Below are 16,628 nucleotides of genomic sequence, written 5' to 3'. Positions count from 1 at the left end.
AGAGTATGCTTTTAGCCCAGCAGTGGGACATGGAATATATTTCATTTATTTAATTACGTACAATACATTGACACGTAGTGGTTTTTTCTCATCTTTTTCACTTATAATACCAACATAGCAGTTACATAAATTAATCGTTTTTTAATGATTATATTAAATATACATAATATTATTATTCAATAATGACTCATAACGAGTACTATATAAACATACATAATTAATTATAATAATTGCTAAGTATATACAACAATAGAAAATAATAAATATTGATATGTTTGATGTTTATTCCTTTTATTGATTTCGAATAATATTAATGTTTAATTAAGTATATTAAATAATCATTCGTATCTACCGTTTTTTTTTACAAACCAATTAATATTTGACGTTCCTTCGATCACTTTCGTTCTACCGCGTCGTTTATAGGTAATTCGACTTTTTAAATATTTTCAACTTGTGTAATTTACAATACATCGATACATTACTTATTTGTTAAATTTATTCGTTTAAGTTAGTTCGTTAAGTTTGCTTTGTTTTCTTAAACTCTACGTCTTATTTTGTACACTTAACAAGTAATGTGAATAACTACACAAATTAGGTTACTTACCTTTATTATTTGTTATTCCTAGGTGTAACCTAAGACCTCGTTAGAAATAAATCTCATAGTTATATTGGTTTTGAATCGACGCCAACTTTCATTTACATACGTTTGGCGTGCTACTCTGCCAAATTCTGGTTAACAACCTCAACTAGTCTGCTAGGAAAGTAACTTCAGATGTAAACATATATATTCAAAACTGAATTACGTTCATCGTGCTCCTCTATTTGGTTTACGGTGATACTGTAAGTACTACCGTAAACATATGGTACTTATGCGTGACGATACAGTACATACGAGGATGTACCTATATTGAAAATAGTTTTGAACGTTCAAAAATCTTCTTCAACTATTTTTTTAAAGGAAATATTTTCATTTTTACCTTCAGGTGTAGAATAAAATACAATTTTAGTAAATAATTAAGTCTTTTTTAAATTAAACAATACCGTAATTACATCACTCTTTCACTACAACAGAGAACGTATAATACATTTAAGCTTACTCGTATGTTGCTCTGTTTGTAAGACGTCATTCGTTATACTACCGACTAGTGTCTATCATTAATTCTTTGCATTGCTGTGAACACAAGAAAAAGAGGTTAAAGGGCAAATAAGCCAGTATTATTACGAGAAAGAGGGCATTTACAATAAAGTTATACATTTATCATAAGGCAGTAATTGAATTTAGGTATTTTTATAGACCATAAACTAAAATTATTATTCACTGCAATAATATCTTAACCACTTAAGGTGACTTACCATCAGACCACGAAATTAAAGTATAAAAGAACACGTAAAATTGTTTTAACGCTCATTTTGATTAAGGTGCAATTGGTTGCTGAAGGCGGCATAACTTCAATGGCGTGGTCATGTGAAAAGTTCAAAATGGAGGAGGGTGAAGAAACCGGTGAGAATAACGGGGGTCACGTATTAGCCGTTGCTCTCGGCAACGGGGAAATTGTACTGTTGCGTGGACATGATGACGTTAGCCCGTTTCGCATTCACACTGGCTTGAGAGGGAGCACGCTGGTTATGGAGTGGGCTAATTCTCGGGAATTGCTTGCCGTGGCTGGGACCCTTATTGCTGGTAAGTGTACTCAAATAAGTGGTTCAATTATTAACTTCAATAACATATATAATAACCGTAATTTGTTAGGAGGCTTACAACTTACACTCAGCTTTTTCCACATAATAAGGAATAATAATGTCCTCCAGGCCGATTTCGGCCACGGTGAGAATTTCAAGAAAGATTAGCCAACTGCGCACGAGATATTATAGTGCACAAGTATGTGCGCAAACACAGATGCACTCTCTATTCCCTACTCTCATAATCCGATGGGACGAGAAAGAGTTCAGGCGCAGAACCAACGACTTCACGTGCTTTCCGAGTCACGGGAGTGTGCTTCCAACTTCCAGGCTCCGAGCAGTTACTGAGTATTTTCGACAGAAAAACTCAATAACTTTTTATTCTGCGGCCTTACATGTAGCCACTAGACCAACGAGTTCGTTATAAGGAATGTATTCTCTATTAAGTGGATTATTTTAAAGTCGATAGTAGTTTTAACGGGAAGTTTAGCGGATTTAAAAAAAGAACAAAAAAAATATGACGCCCTTTTATATTACTACCTATTAAAATCAAATCAATAATCCTCAACCCTAAAGTAATTTTATACATAAAATTGCTTAACGTCATCGGGTGTAAAAGTAAAAAGATTTGTGTAAGAGAAGATTGCGGCTCGGCCGTTGAATAGGTTCTATTTATCTTTTATACGACTATAACTTGACAATTAGAATAAGTAGACGGCGTTTTGTGACAAATATTTACTTATCTTGATGTTTCTATTCTTCAATATAATAAATCAAAGCATTAGCATTAGGATATTCTTACCTTTATCGTAACGGCGTATAATATTTTCTCTACTATGTAATAGTGATTATAAAATTAACCAGTAAGACATAATGTTCGTATATAGCCAAAGAAATCTTTATTTTCGTTATTCATTTTTTTCTAGTGGAATGTTGTTATCTTGATATGTTTTCTCTTTTTTTAATAGTGTACCTAGGTAATTAGGTCGAACGAATGTTATTAAATTGCCAACAATACAATACAACATATCTTTATATATTATAAATAAATAAATAACATTTTTTAACATGTGGTGTATACTAAAAAAAACAATAGTAGTATAAAATACTTTTTAAAATGTACTATATGCCGGTATTGTATTTATAGAGCCAAACGAGCCCGAGGACGAACCACCTTTTAAGAACGTCGTAAAATTCTACTCAGACACGGGGGCACTTATTTACACTGTTCCCATTCCATACACACAAGTAAGTATAGTTTTAACTTTAAGTTTTCGAGACTAACAATATGTAATCTAATTTACTTTAGTATTAGTTACCTAAAACATTTTATTTACATATATTTGACAACTTTATATATATCGCAGTAAGAGAGCCATCAGCTACTTGATAGTACCACTGCCCACTGCACCGCTTTCGATGCATATAGTCATTACCAAAGGCTAGCGTCTCTAAAATTGGCAATAAAATTCCAGTTATAAACATGCAGTTATGCTCCATGTATGCTTTCAAAAATAAAAATGTTGCTCGACAGTAAAATAAAGGTCGTGTGATTCCTTTAGGAATGCGGGTCTACATTAATATTTAGTTTATTTAACAAAGTACTCGGTAAAGGAAGAGTAATTTGGTTAAAGCTTAAGTTATGCGCATTCGTATTACACAGGCGCGTGTAACAGCATTGACATGGGGCCATGCGGCTCGTCGGCTGTTTGTGGGCGCGGGAGGCGCGGTATGTACGGCGCGTGTGTGGCGCGTCGTGGCACCATTGCAGCTACTGGCACGCGTAAGGGCTGCCTCCGCTTTGAGGCACCCGCGATTGGCTGCAAAGTTACCCTTGCCGCCTCGCCTCCAGCCAGCCCTGGCCAGTCTCTTCGCGCATACTATACGGGTAAAATCTTTGTTGCTTATTGTTTCTCTTAATCTAAATAAAAAAATCTGAATAACATTTAATATTTATTACTAAATATTTGTATTTATTATGTGATAAAGATTAATTAAATGCAATATGTGTATATAAGTGCAATAGTCATTTTAAATATATTTTACGTTTTTTTATACTGCACCTTAAGCCATAAGCTGACAAATACAGTATCAGTTTTTTTTTTTAATATAATGAACCACCATTAAAATTAACATTAATTACTATTATTTTATCGGCATCATAAGTACATGTATTTAAAAATTCATATTTTTAGTGCAACGTTCCCGAAGCAAATGAACTTCGTCGCTTCGTGTCACGACCACCCGCTGCAGGCGGGCGGTTACATTGTACAATGCTACGCCATGACGACGAGGAGGCGGGCGCCTACACGCTGTACTTGGAGCACCTTGGTGGACTCGTCCCGTTGCTCAAAGGACGAAGAACGAGCAAAATCAGACCCGAGTTTGTCATATTTGATCCACAAGGAGAGGGTTCGTTTTAAAACTATGTATCTTTGTCCAACGAGGATTAATTACATGTGAATATTTAAGGCTTACAAATCTTAATTAAAAATCTCTGAGTGAATTGTTAACTCGATCGACATATTATTTTTATAGAGGGAATAACTGGCTGCATGCGTGAGTCAACTAGTAGCAGCAGCGGGGCTGGTAGTGCGTCCAGCAGCAGCGGCAGTGGTGGAAGCATCGGTGGCGGCATTTCGTCCCCCCGCCCGCCACGCACGCCCCGCGCTCCTCGTCGGGCCCCTCGTCAGCCATTGCCGCAAGAGGATTCTTGTTCGTCAGACACTGAGAGAGAAGATGGTATGTCTTTTCCAACAGTGTAACAGTAACTGACCATTATAAGTACTATTATAATGTTCCTCATATTTCTTACTGTATTTACAAGAACCTTGTCAGTATAGCCAACTTAGATAGGTAGGTATATGAATAATATTTATCGAAAACTTTAGGATGTTCAGGGTCTCCAAGATTACAAAGACGCAGACGTGCTCGCGAACGCCGAAAAACACGCAACGCCACTGAAAAAGATGAAACACCGGACGAATTAGCATATATAGACTCCTTACCTGAGGTAATCGACTTTATTTTTTTATCTAAATAGGTTTAGCAGAGTTTTTTTTAAAGAATAAGATTGTCTCATTAGAAAAAAAAATTGTTGCAGGATGTACGATTAGTGGAAGTGACTTCTAATATTTGGGGAACAAAATTTAAAATGCATGGATTAGCTAAAAATGTACCAGCTAATCTCGGACAAGTGACATATAAAACTTCTTTATTGCATCTTCAACCACGACAAATGACTTTAATGATAACAGAACTAAGGGATGACTATCCCATTGGCCCAGATCCTAATTTTAATCCAAACATATTTTCGGAGGATGAAGAAGATGTATTTCAGCCGAGCGAAGTGAATTCTCCATCACATATGAATAATAATATTAGGAAAAAATTTAATCCAGTTATTGTAACCGATAGAATGAATAATACAAACAACATAATTAATCAATCTGAAATATACCCACCCAATAACAATATCTCAAACCCAGCTTTAGCTCAAGCTGAGTCTTACGATGAATTTCCTTATATAGACACGAATGAAACTATAAATAACATGCAAGAAAATGTTTACAACGCGAATTCTTTGCGGCATTCAACACAGAATTCCGAAAAGCGTGTAAATAATTCGACCAATCGGCACGCAATTTCCCCATTAAGATGTGAAAGTTCTGTTCCTACTCTTCAATCACCTAAAAATGCAGTAGCACCAACAGATATTATATTCGAAAGGCCTTCACCGCAAACAGTGACTTGCGGCGGGCGGGGAGACTTTTGTGGAGGACGGACAGATTACAGTGTAAGGGATAATGCATCACTAAAAGGAAATCTATCCAATATCGATCAACAGCCATTTAGCTTAAATCTCAGCTTAGAACCTAGTAGACAAGTAACGATTAAAAAGTGTGATAACCACGTCTCAGACAATTGTCTTTCTAAACTTAGAAAGAACATTTGTAGCAGAGGTGAATCATCGTACGAAGTGAACGCAAGGATTTTAAAATCATTATGTAACAAAAATTACGAGCATGAGGTACATCCCGATGCAATGAACAAACGCACGGATTCGATTAAGAATTTACAAAAGGGAGAAGATCTCAAATATATCGACGAGGAAACACCAGTCGACTCGAATATCAATAACTTAACGGACAAAGTTCGAGAAGGCAGAGTACAGAGGACAACGACAGTTGTTCCTATAAGCCCCGTATGTACCAATTTACCGGTATATGATACGATGACGCGAAGTTGTAGCGTCGGTTATTTGGATCTCGTTGATCCTCAAGTTTTACACGCACAAGTTAGCTTGACCGCTTTACGCGGAGAACCACCGCGACGTCTCATACTAGTCAATAATAAGAGACAACGACGTCCGAGGAGATATTTTAAAGCGAGTGAAATGAAACAAATAGAAAACTTCAGAACTCCAAGCTTAAGGAAGTGTGGCAAGTCAAAAAGTCTTGACTCTGGGGAATTATCAATAACCGCAGAAAAAGGAAAAAAACAAACTAAGGCAGACTTGAACGTGAAGGCTGACGTTTCCGCGAACTCAAGCAGTAGATGTAATAGTACTGGAGAGGACAATAGTGGAACGAGCACGGAGGAAGGGCGTGGGCGACGGGAGCGTCGAGATCGACCCGCTTGCTCCGCGTGCCGCCTGCTGGTGCCCAGCGAGCGTCGCGCCTCCGACGCGCCTTACACGTGCGCGGTGTGCAGCGCGTGCGCGTCGCCGGCACCCCGCGCGCCTCCCGCCGCACTCACAGACAGTGACTCTGACTACAGCAAGTATTATAGTTAGTAGTAGATGCTTTTTCTCACCCACCCCCTGACTACTTCAAAGGTGAGAAATGAACGGTTTCGATGCCGCAGCTAGCCGATGTAGATACGATCACAGAGCTTATAGGCATAATTAGATAATGGCCGTGTCCAACAACAAGCTTTAAATAAGAAATGCTTTCTTCACATATAAGTTACGAGGTTTAGTTACACCTATGACGGGACGCGACTTTGCGAATGCGCATGTGGCTTTGCGGATTAGCCGTTTTTAATTTTACTCCTACATGATGACCCAGAGTAGAAAAACCGGCTTTACACAGCGAATATTTTTATTAGTTAGCCTCTAATGAAACATTTAGTTTAAAGAGTATTGCACTATTATTCCTCTTATACATCCAATAGTCACGGGCTAAAATACAACTCTATCGACTGTTAAAGCACACGCCTCTCACTTATTTATGTAGTGATATAATTTTTTTAGAGTAGGTACTTAGGTTAAAAAATCAAACATAGCTAAATTAAAAGTATTTGACTTGTTATTCAAACTAGGTTCACTAGAGCAGCTGGCGCTGCGCCTGCTAGCGTCTCGCTCGTCGCAGCGGCCGGGCGGCACGGGCGGCACGGGCGGCGCGGGGGGCGCGGGCGTATCCCGGGAGAGCAGCTCGGCGCCCGCGTCGCCGCGCCTGGCGCGCTCCACCGCCTCGCCCGCGCCCGCGTCGCCGGCGCCGCGCACTACTCGACGTCAGCGTTACTCGTCCGCATCTCCTATTAGGCGTGTATATTCTTAACCTCTTTTTTTCTGTATATGTATATAACTAACTTACCTCGAAACTTAATACAACCCAATTATTTTTATTATCTAGGCAACTTTTGAACTCGCCTCTCCTTAACAGAAGAAGAAATAAGAAACTTTCTGAGAGTTCGGACGATGAGTATTCCAATGGTTACAATGAGGTCAATAGTAAGAATTACAGAGATCTTGAGAGCTTTCAAAAAGCACAACTTAGAAATAAGGTATGATTGAAACATAAAACGTTTATTTATTATATTGACAATCAGTTATTATATTCATGATGTTTCTAACTCGTTTCGTCAACGCCGTTTTTATAATTATATCTAACCTTCAACTTCTATTCAAAGTGTTTTTTATTATTAATATGTATATTTTATGTAACTAGATAATAGCCAGCATGCGTTTCATTTCTATATAGTCTGTGTCTGTCATGTAATAGCAGAAGTCCAAGAAAAAGAAGAACTAGTTAAAAGTAAAACGTAATTGTAAGATCGACGCGTAAACGTTTACATTGCGGAAATAAATATTTATTTCTATATGTAAGTCGTGTTGTTTCAGCTTAAACGCGCCGGTGGAAGTATAAATATTGCGACATCTTCAAGCGCCCCAGAGAGTCGCAGCAGCAGTCGGCGTCAGCTCGTGATGCACAACAAGGCACCAATGTGGAATGAGAACAGTCAAGTCTACCAGCTGGACTTTGGAGGACGTGTAACTCAGGAATCAGCCAAGAATTTCCAAATTGAGTATCATGGCAAACAAGTAAGAAAAAATAAGTCTATTTACTACAATATGCAAACTTAATTAGTTCTCGGGCCGCTGAGTTGTATTAAACTAAAGTAGCTTGCAAGACCAGATTGTTAGTCTAATTCAGTAATTATTGCAGATAAAATGGCGCCAAAAACATTACTCCCGCTAGGGGAGTACGTTGGTAAAGTTTCAAAGGGTTTTTGAAAAAAACCTTTTCTGTTGTAATTAATGCTAATAAATTGTAAATAAAAATCGTGAGGGACAGAATTAATTATAAGGCTATGCATGTATGGTACTTAAAGATAACATTTCTGTGGTTACAGGTAATGCAGTTTGGTCGCATTGACGGCAACGCATATACACTTGACTTCCAATATCCATTCTCAGCTCTGCAAGCTTTCGCTGTTGCTTTAGCGAATGTAACGCAAAGACTGAAATGAGCACTCGCCGTCAGTTACAGCAAGCGGTTACGATCCTATGGTTTTTATAATCGTTGCGGTGCGTAAATTATTTTTAACAAACCCGCGGCTGTACAGGTACACATACATATATGAGGACAATCGGACTCCATTTTGTGCAGTGATTTGTGTCGAATTGGTTTTGCTTTTATCCGATTTCTATATAGTTTTATCTAATTCTTCGATGCTAAATAAAACATTACATGTGTAAAAAATACTATTACATGAAAAAATGTTGATTTTATATCAAAAGTACTGATTGTAAGATATTCTTTTATAGTAGGTTAACATGATAGCCATGATAAAAAGTCCTCCCGTCGCAGACTGTAAATAAACTAATATTTTAGCTCACAATTAATGATTGATAGCTTACTTCGCATTTAGATCTTTGGTCTATGAGAAAAATTAATCAAATATTTTTACACTTACCTAGATACACGAATAGATAGTCACGACGAAATTTTAACTATTATTTTATATTTGGATAGTCTCCTTAGAGACTCGTTGACTAAGAATCGTTTCTAAAATAGTCCTAAATAGCTCTACAAAGTGAATATTCTTACTGATCGTGAGAAGTTTATAATTACCAGAAATTTGACTTTATAATTATAAACTTAATGGTGACTATGGTACGAGCCTAGTTAGTTAATAATTTTATTAACATTTTAATGTTGTTACTTATTTTTCATGTGGCCTTTCATTATTTTGTTAAGGTAGTGTAATATTAAAGTAACAATAGTATCCACAATTGTTGTATTAAACTTTTGTCATGCACTTGACATGAATTCAATGTTGTTTTATATGTTGTTGCACTAAAATAAATTCATTTAGTGTACGATGTTTATTGTTTACGTGAATAGACTATCAATGTCATATTTTAGATTGTACTGATTTTACTGAGACCTTATTTATTTTAAGATTTTGGCCTATAAAATAATATGCCTTTGATCGTTTACTTGAAATGTTAAGAGCAATTAAACTTCCACCTCTATGAATATGGTCATTAACATTTTAAATATTTGTCCATTTATGCTAGTTTTATAAGGTTTTCGGGGGATTACAATATTTACGTCGTTGTTGTGTTATAAATTGTCGTTTAATATTTATAATTCAAATCTTAGTATTATGTGTCCGTTGTAAACATTATATTATTATCCGTAGATAATAAAAAAATCATGACATACATATATTGTACATACATTATAACTTATCGGAATTTTAGTTAAGATTTTCAAACTTAGTCACACCATGGCGATACTTTCTATCTCAAATAACTGTGTATAATTTTATACAAAAAATATTTCATAACTCACAGGGATTGAGATGATGTGTATTTAATAATTACTGTAACTTGAAATAAATTTAGAAAAATCTTTTTTTCATATGACAAGGAAGGAGTTTAAATTGTTGTTTTTTTATGATTATACATATCTATAGTTAATTCATAATGTCGTTTGATTAAATACTTATTTAGTGATATTGAAATTTAATCATGTTTTTCACACATTTATTTAAAGACTGCTCTTCGATATTAATGAAAATATTATCGTGTTACTTCTGATAATTTCTATTGATAATTTGCTGCAATTAATTTATAAGTTTAAAATATTTTAATAATGTTTAATCTGTGTTAGCGAATAAATGTGATGTAAAAGCTAGTAATTCGTTTTGTTTGCTCAAAATAGTGTTGTTTTTTTACTTGGATGTTAAAGTATATGTTGTGAGTCCAAACGCTTTTTTATTGAAATGTCATTTATATATAACCATAGCAAAAGTGTAAATAAAACTATTCTCGGAATAAAACCAATTTGTTTTATTTTAAAAATATAATACATTAAAGAAAAAAGGGGAAAACCTTAAAAAGTAAAATTGTTGACTTGTTTATTTTTAACAGCTAGAAAAGTTTATTTGAAAACAATAAGTTAATTTAGTGACTGTAGATAAAAATACAGTATTAATTATGTATATTTATAAAAACACGTATTACTTTATTACGCTTTACGTGCTTACCGAGGCATGGGAGTGCACATACATCCAACTTCCAAACTCCGGGCTGTTACTGAAAAAATTCGATAGACAAATCCAATAACTTTTTATCGGGTCGATCTGGAGATTGAACCCAGGACCTCGGGATCTGCGGCCTATATCTAGCCATTAGTCCAACGAGGCAGTTAATTGGTGATTTTAAACAAGTTCATTATTAAAATTATTTCTTTCTGTGTGTCTAAAAGCGCTGAATTTGTTTCATTAATTAAGAACATAGTGAATTATAAAAGCAAGGAAATTAATATACTTACAAGACCAAACAAGAAAGTGTTATGTCTATATACCACTTTCTTGTTTGGCCTTGTAAGTGTGTATACCTATATTTTAATTAATAACATTACAAAATAGTTCTAATACCTAATTATCCTGTTGCTACATTTACGTTGAGGCCACAATTTATTGCTAGCATAACATTTTAAAATTCCCGCGTATTTTTGTTGGGTAATCAAAATGGCGAATCGTGGTGCTTGCTACTCACCACTGCTTTAGAATTTATTATTTTAATATAAGTAATCATTTTACAAATTATAATATAATATTATGAAATAAAAGATTATAATTGGACTCAGTTATGCCAAAGTGTACTCGATACACAATTATTGAAGAATATGAAGTTATCCAACAAACAATTTTGTATTTCTAATTGCTTTTTTGTCAATGTTTCTCATGCTGCTTCCTTTTTTTATAAAAACAAGTCTATTAGACAAACAGCATTGGGTAGTCCATGGGCCGAAGAGTACATAGGCTTCTTTTCCGAAAAGGTGCATGAGAGCAAAACCAAGTATACTCTATTCCAATCGAAGAAGGAGTAAAGAGAAACAAATCTTAGATATACATATTCCATGCGATTTGCGCCGCTGTATTATGCACTACAAACAGTTCTTGATTTATTTACCTTGATTTATAATACAACACGATTCCACTTCACCTGTTATAACAACTTTAATTTAAATTCCAAATATCTGATTACAACTTTGCAACATTGAAAACATAATTTTTTCACGAATCCCTAGAGAAATCATAGATTATTGAATGTCAAAGTTGTTACCAATGATATCGCGTTAATTCGTTGTCAAAGCCGTTTATTTGTCTTTTCTCTTCTTCTGGTTAGAATAGGCAGTACATAAAAACATTTTGCTGTATACAGTTTGGCATACCTGTACCACATTCGGATTTATTTGTTGGGTTTCCACCATTTCTTATGATACTCATTTATTTGAACTACATAATAATTTTGATAATTATCACGAAATACTAGTTTCAATTTAAGTATATGTATTTTACCTAAAGTATATAATAAACTAGATATTTTAAACAATAGTGCTGATATGAAGAAAAAAAATCTATATAAAACAAATAAGGTTAACTCTTGTTTTTGTCTTTCAACGAAACAAAGTTATATAACAATAGAAGTAAACATCCTGGCTTCAGTGATTTTATCGTATTTATCATAATCAAACAAAACGAAGAAGGAATAAATAAACTTCACCCTTAATCATTCATGATCATTATTTTTAGGTGCATGTGTGTATGTATTCTACAAATATAATAAAAATAATTTCCCATAACAAATAATCTATTTGTCGGAATTGTTAGAGCCATGTTAAAACATCTGGTGCTAATTTAAGCACAAAATCTTTTGTTATTCACTGTCACTGCTCTGCCCTGGAACGTAATCTACATCATCCTCATCATCTTCTTCAGAAATTTCTAAATCATCCAGATCTTGGAAAAGCGATTCATCAACTTTTACTGCATCGCCTGAAAAAGATATTTGAATATTACTGCTATATTTGAGTTAATTCGCTTTGAAAAATTTACTTCAAAATGAATCCATCAAATATGAGTATAATGTGAAAATAAGAACAGATTACCTAATTTATTTCTTTAAATAACTCTTTTCACAAAGTAACACAAAATTTAATCGACTTTAGAAATAAGAGTAGTTTTTATAATATTTTTTGCTATAATAATTTTTTTTTTATTATAAATTAAAAACTTTCGTTAATCTATTAACATATGAAACAAAAAAAAATAAGATAAACAAAATATGTAGTACAACACTACATACATTTGAAAACATTATTTCCAATAGATATTGTGTTATATTATTTATTTTCTAACTATTCTTCATTGACAGTAGGAAGATGTTCTATCCATAGTTATGAACACACTTCACCATAAACCAATCACTATGTAAATGTAAGTAGTATGAGTCTCACCATCTTCGAGGAATTTGAGATCAGATTCATTGAGCGTAGTGTCTCTCAAGAATAGTTCCTTGCCCGTTAATTTATTCTTATCTTTCCCTTCCTTTTCTCTCTTTGCTGGTATACCCATATCTATTTCAAACTGTTTTCTCCATGCAAGGAATGATTCTACAGTCACTCTTGTTCCTTCAAATCTTTTCTAAAAACATATACAATATAAAATACTGATTACTAATATAAAAAAATGTATTTACTTAAATTTAAAAACGACAAGCGAATAAAATTAAATATCAAACCATGATTCAACTAAACGCATTTAGCGTGCCAAGGTGATTAATAGTTGTGCAAAAACTTATGGTTCATAAAGTATTGTCTAAGACTAATTTAATTCTATAAATAGATTAAGATAGATTTATAAATAAACTCATCTGAATTACTATTAGTGTTATTAGGAATAAAATATTTGGGCATTATTAAATATTTATACCAATTCTGCTTCTTCATCTGCCTTTTTTTTAGCAAGAACCTCTTCTTCTCTTTCTTTTTTGATGCTGTCCCATTTCACATTAAGCCATTCCTGTCCCGCTGATACCAGTGTAAAAACCATAACCATCCCCAGATTTTCTTGAGCCTGTAATATAGGATGAAATGTAAATTTTCTAATTTGATTTCTACATATCCATTTTCTTTGATTCATGAATCAAGAATGATGATAAATATTAACAAAAACAACAAAATATATGTTTTTTAAAAAACATTTAATAGACGCTGTCAAATATCATATATCAATTTAATATTAATAATCTACCTTTTTTATTAAAATAGGTAGACGAACTGGCAAATATTCTATATAGTCACCAATAATCAACCATCTCTTACTATATCAATACACTACCTGTCACCAATCTTGGGAACTAAGATGTTTTGTCTCTTGAGCCTGTAGTTATACTGGTTAACTCAACTTTGTAACCAGAATCAACAATACTAAGTATTGCTTGATGGAAGAATATGCGATGAGTGGGTGGTACCTACCCAGACAGCTTACAGAAAGCCCCACCTCTGAGTAAACAGAGGTAGAAAATAAAACAAGATATTGAGTAACCTGATAAATGATATATATAACCTATAACTACTTGTAGGTAGTGTACAATATATAAATAATTTACTTGTTCCATTAGATGATTATACAGTTCAGTCTTGTCAACGATTTCATCAAAACTTTCATCCGTATTTATTTCTACTAAGGGTAATTCTTCTGGATATTTTAATGTGTATGTAAATACCAACTGACATGCTAATCCTTCACCATCATCATACTCTTCCGATTTTATAGGTATGCTAAACTTGTGCATTGGTTCTTTCTGTAAAACTACAAAAATATTTTTTAATATTTGACTTTTTATTACATGTAAAAAATAACTTAAAAACATCATTTACTTTGCATATCCCCATAGTATATTGAGTCTAATGCCTCCACTTCACTTGTCTGTTCATAATTGTAGTCCATGATTTATACTATGCAATACAATGTGGCCTTACTTTATTCGTTTTTATTTGTTACTCATATGAATAACCTATTTTAACATAACCAAAATCCAATTTAAAATACAAGGAGTTAAGAGTAGGTTATTCGACAACCATAATATGTCAAATGTCAAATAAGAAATGTCAATTTTGACAATAATCAATGAACGTAGGCTGCTAAGTTTTATAATGTTTCAACAAAAATATAAGTATACTATTCTTATTAAAAATATGCATTTTATTTATAGCAAGAAGGTGGTAGCTTGCCTGCTGGAAAGTTAACATTGATTTTGTGAAAACTAAGAAGCTTTTACTATCATGATATCTATTTATCATAAAAACGATATTAATAATAATATTTGTTTATAATAATTAAAGAATAAAGTAGCAAATTTGGGCAACATGTAAACAAATTAATGATTAACTATTACGATAACAATGTGAAATCATCAAACGTACCTATAGATTAACTTTGATTGATTTTCAATAGGGCGCGCGGGAAAACACATTGGCAAATCAAGAACGTAGTTACTCAATTTAATGTTGTTGGATACTTTCTTTAATCTGTAATGGTGATTGATCATTACACTTTGTAATCGCAATCATTAATTTTAAAAACCTATTTGTCAGTGTCAATAATAATTGTCAGATGTCAGACACTTCGCTTTGAAGAGCAAGTATAAAACTATAAACAAAAGTGAATTTTGTGTGCAACTCATGCTCATTTCATGTATTAGTAATTGATTCATTTATTTACACAATTGTCATCTTTCTACAGAAAAAAATCTAAAATAACGTATTAACTTCGAATTTTAATCTAAATCGATGGAATCGCTAGACAAATTGCAACCTGCGGTTCCACAGGAAAATAAAGAACAAGAGTTAGTTGTACCCGTAGATATAATATTGTTTAAATTTTAGGGCAGTTAAATAAAATATTTTCTTTTGCAGAATCGCTAGTCCAAAGAAAACATTGGATAATGAATATGCAGAATTACAGGAACAAATAATAGCTAACTTACAAAAACCAAACTTACCAAATATAAACGTTCCCGAAAAAATTATCATTTGCTTAGATGTCTGCTATGATGACCAGAATGCTCTATTCAGACTCGGTGATGGCACAACTTACACTCCGATAAATATGTTTAAGCGAGTCTTGGACTTTTTCATACATTCTAAACATGCTATAAACAAAAGAACAGAATTTGCTCTGATAATTTTAAAAGATGCTGTACCTTATTTTGTACAAAATTTTACTAACAATCTTAAGGATATACTAAGTGCTATTGATTATGTTAATGCAGAAGAAAGCAAATCTGAAAACTTTGATTTTCAAAAATTATTTGAGATTTTGAAACAAGAAGTGGAAATTCCTGAATATAAGCAATCTGACTGTATTATTCCACCACCATATATTGTACGCATGATTGTGTTGTTTACTCGTTCTAATTGTATTCCTCTCATTTCTCAAGAAGATTCGTACTTTAACTTCCTTAAGAAACATTTATATTTTTATATTGATATTTTGCTTGCCCATGAGGAAGATTGTGCACTATACAAATGTGCAGATGTTTATGATTCTCTTCAAGATCTAGATAATGGCTATTCATATGTATTTGAAGTATCTAAGAATGCAACAAAAATTCATGATTGTATAGCAAAATTGTTGGCACATCCTTTACAACGACCCCTACAAAAAAATACAAATTATAACTTCTCATCAAAATTTTAATTTTGTTTAACTGCACTGTAAATAATAAGTTATAGTAATAATTAAAATGTATGAATAGTATTTTTCTTACTCATAAAGATCTTTTTAAGTGATTAAAAAATATGATAACTTGAAATCAGTTTTATTTATTATTGTGCCATCTAGGTATATTTACTATGTGACAGTAAAAGTAATTTTTTATCAACCCTGAAAATCTGTTCAAATAAAAAGTATTATCATATCATGTGTGGCTAGAAGATATGTAGCTTAACTAAAAATTCCAGTTTCAAACCTAGGTAACTGACTTTTCCTGTGTTTTTGCTATTGGTTTTTATAAAGTATCTCATACTTGGTCATTTTTAACAAACCTGCACAAACTGGTTCCAGTTCTACTTTATGTGTATCCATCAATCCTCATTGAAGCAATATGGTGCAATAAGCTTCTAGGCTTCTTAAGAGAGGAGGCCTTAGCCCAGTATGGGGATTTACTGCTGTTACTTTTCTATTTAGGCCTAGTTAGTAAAAAAAATTAAGATCACAATCAAGTAACTATCATTTAAAATTATGAATATGACAAAACCTCTACTCAATGCCTAATTTAATATATTTTAATCATTCTTATTGCAATCGAAAATCCACAAAGATAAAATTAAACTGTTTCATGTAAGTATGTAATATTTTAG

General features: G+C 33.3%; 3 protein-coding genes across 4 annotated transcripts in view; 2 read left to right on the top strand and 1 right to left on the bottom strand.

Moving 5' to 3' along the window:
• LOC126769305 (tubby-related protein 4) overlaps nt 1-8,695 on the top strand; it is a 35,621-nt gene extending 26,926 nt beyond the window's left edge. The window contains exons 5-15 of the mRNA XM_050487997.1: nt 1,420-1,681; nt 2,828-2,928; nt 3,344-3,568; nt 3,876-4,092; nt 4,219-4,422; nt 4,572-4,693; nt 4,784-6,470; nt 7,003-7,225; nt 7,317-7,467; nt 7,805-8,005; nt 8,317-8,695. Coding sequence (XP_050343954.1) covers nt 1,420-1,681; nt 2,828-2,928; nt 3,344-3,568; nt 3,876-4,092; nt 4,219-4,422; nt 4,572-4,693; nt 4,784-6,470; nt 7,003-7,225; nt 7,317-7,467; nt 7,805-8,005; nt 8,317-8,433 — 3,510 coding nt within the window. The 3' untranslated portion in view covers nt 8,434-8,695. The remainder of the gene's footprint in view (nt 1-1,419; nt 1,682-2,827; nt 2,929-3,343; nt 3,569-3,875; nt 4,093-4,218; nt 4,423-4,571; nt 4,694-4,783; nt 6,471-7,002; nt 7,226-7,316; nt 7,468-7,804; nt 8,006-8,316) is intronic.
• A 1,163-nt stretch (nt 8,696-9,858) lies between these two features.
• LOC126769292 (RWD domain-containing protein 1) lies at nt 9,859-14,351 on the bottom strand. 2 transcript variants are annotated; one of them, XM_050487981.1, is made up of 5 exons: nt 14,145-14,351; nt 13,874-14,076; nt 13,195-13,338; nt 12,720-12,906; nt 9,859-12,258 (listed from the first exon to the last, which is right to left on the bottom strand). In XM_050487981.1, the coding sequence occupies exons 1-5, from the start codon at nt 14,212-14,214 to the stop codon at nt 12,140-12,142; spliced, it is 723 nt and encodes a 240-aa protein (XP_050343938.1). In that variant the 5' UTR covers nt 14,215-14,351; the 3' UTR covers nt 9,859-12,139. The 2 variants fall into 2 exon arrangements, with proteins under 2 accessions (XP_050343938.1, XP_050343939.1); XM_050487982.1 differs by having other exon boundaries at nt 13,874-14,068; nt 14,145-14,330.
• A 525-nt stretch (nt 14,352-14,876) lies between these two features.
• Nucleotides 14,877-16,577, top strand: LOC126769290 (BRISC and BRCA1-A complex member 1-like). The gene is made up of 2 exons (XM_050487978.1): nt 14,877-15,112; nt 15,183-16,577. Exons 1-2 carry the CDS (start codon nt 15,057-15,059, stop codon nt 15,964-15,966), a joined length of 840 nt encoding a protein of 279 aa, XP_050343935.1. The 5' UTR covers nt 14,877-15,056; the 3' UTR covers nt 15,967-16,577.
• Nucleotides 16,578-16,628: the final 51 nt, after the last annotated feature.

Source organism: Nymphalis io, chromosome 6 (genome assembly GCF_905147045.1).
Source record: "Nymphalis io chromosome 6, ilAglIoxx1.1, whole genome shotgun sequence".
Classification (NCBI taxonomy): domain Eukaryota; kingdom Metazoa; phylum Arthropoda; class Insecta; order Lepidoptera; family Nymphalidae; genus Nymphalis; species Nymphalis io.
The sequence above is the reverse complement of the archived record's forward strand: the minus strand, read 5'-3'. Positions and strand labels throughout refer to the sequence as shown.

Bases quoted from the DNA above. Each gene is read 5' to 3' on its own strand.
- LOC126769292 (XM_050487981.1), bottom strand. From the start codon at position 14,214: ATGGACTACAATTATGAACAGACAAGTGAAGTGGAGGCATTAGACTCA. The intron at 13,339-13,873 runs GTAAATTATTTA...CCTATATTACAG, and splicing joins ATAATCATCTAATGGAACAA to GCTCAAGAAAATCTGGGGAT. The intron at 12,259-12,719 runs GTGAGACTCATA...TATCTTTTTCAG, and splicing joins TCTCAAATTCCTCGAAGATG to GCGATGCAGTAAAAGTTGAT.
- LOC126769290 (XM_050487978.1), top strand. From the start codon at position 15,057: ATGGAATCGCTAGACAAATTGCAACCTGCGGTTCCACAGGAAAATAAA. The intron at 15,113-15,182 runs GTTAGTTGTACC...TTTCTTTTGCAG, and splicing joins CAGGAAAATAAAGAACAAGA to AATCGCTAGTCCAAAGAAAA.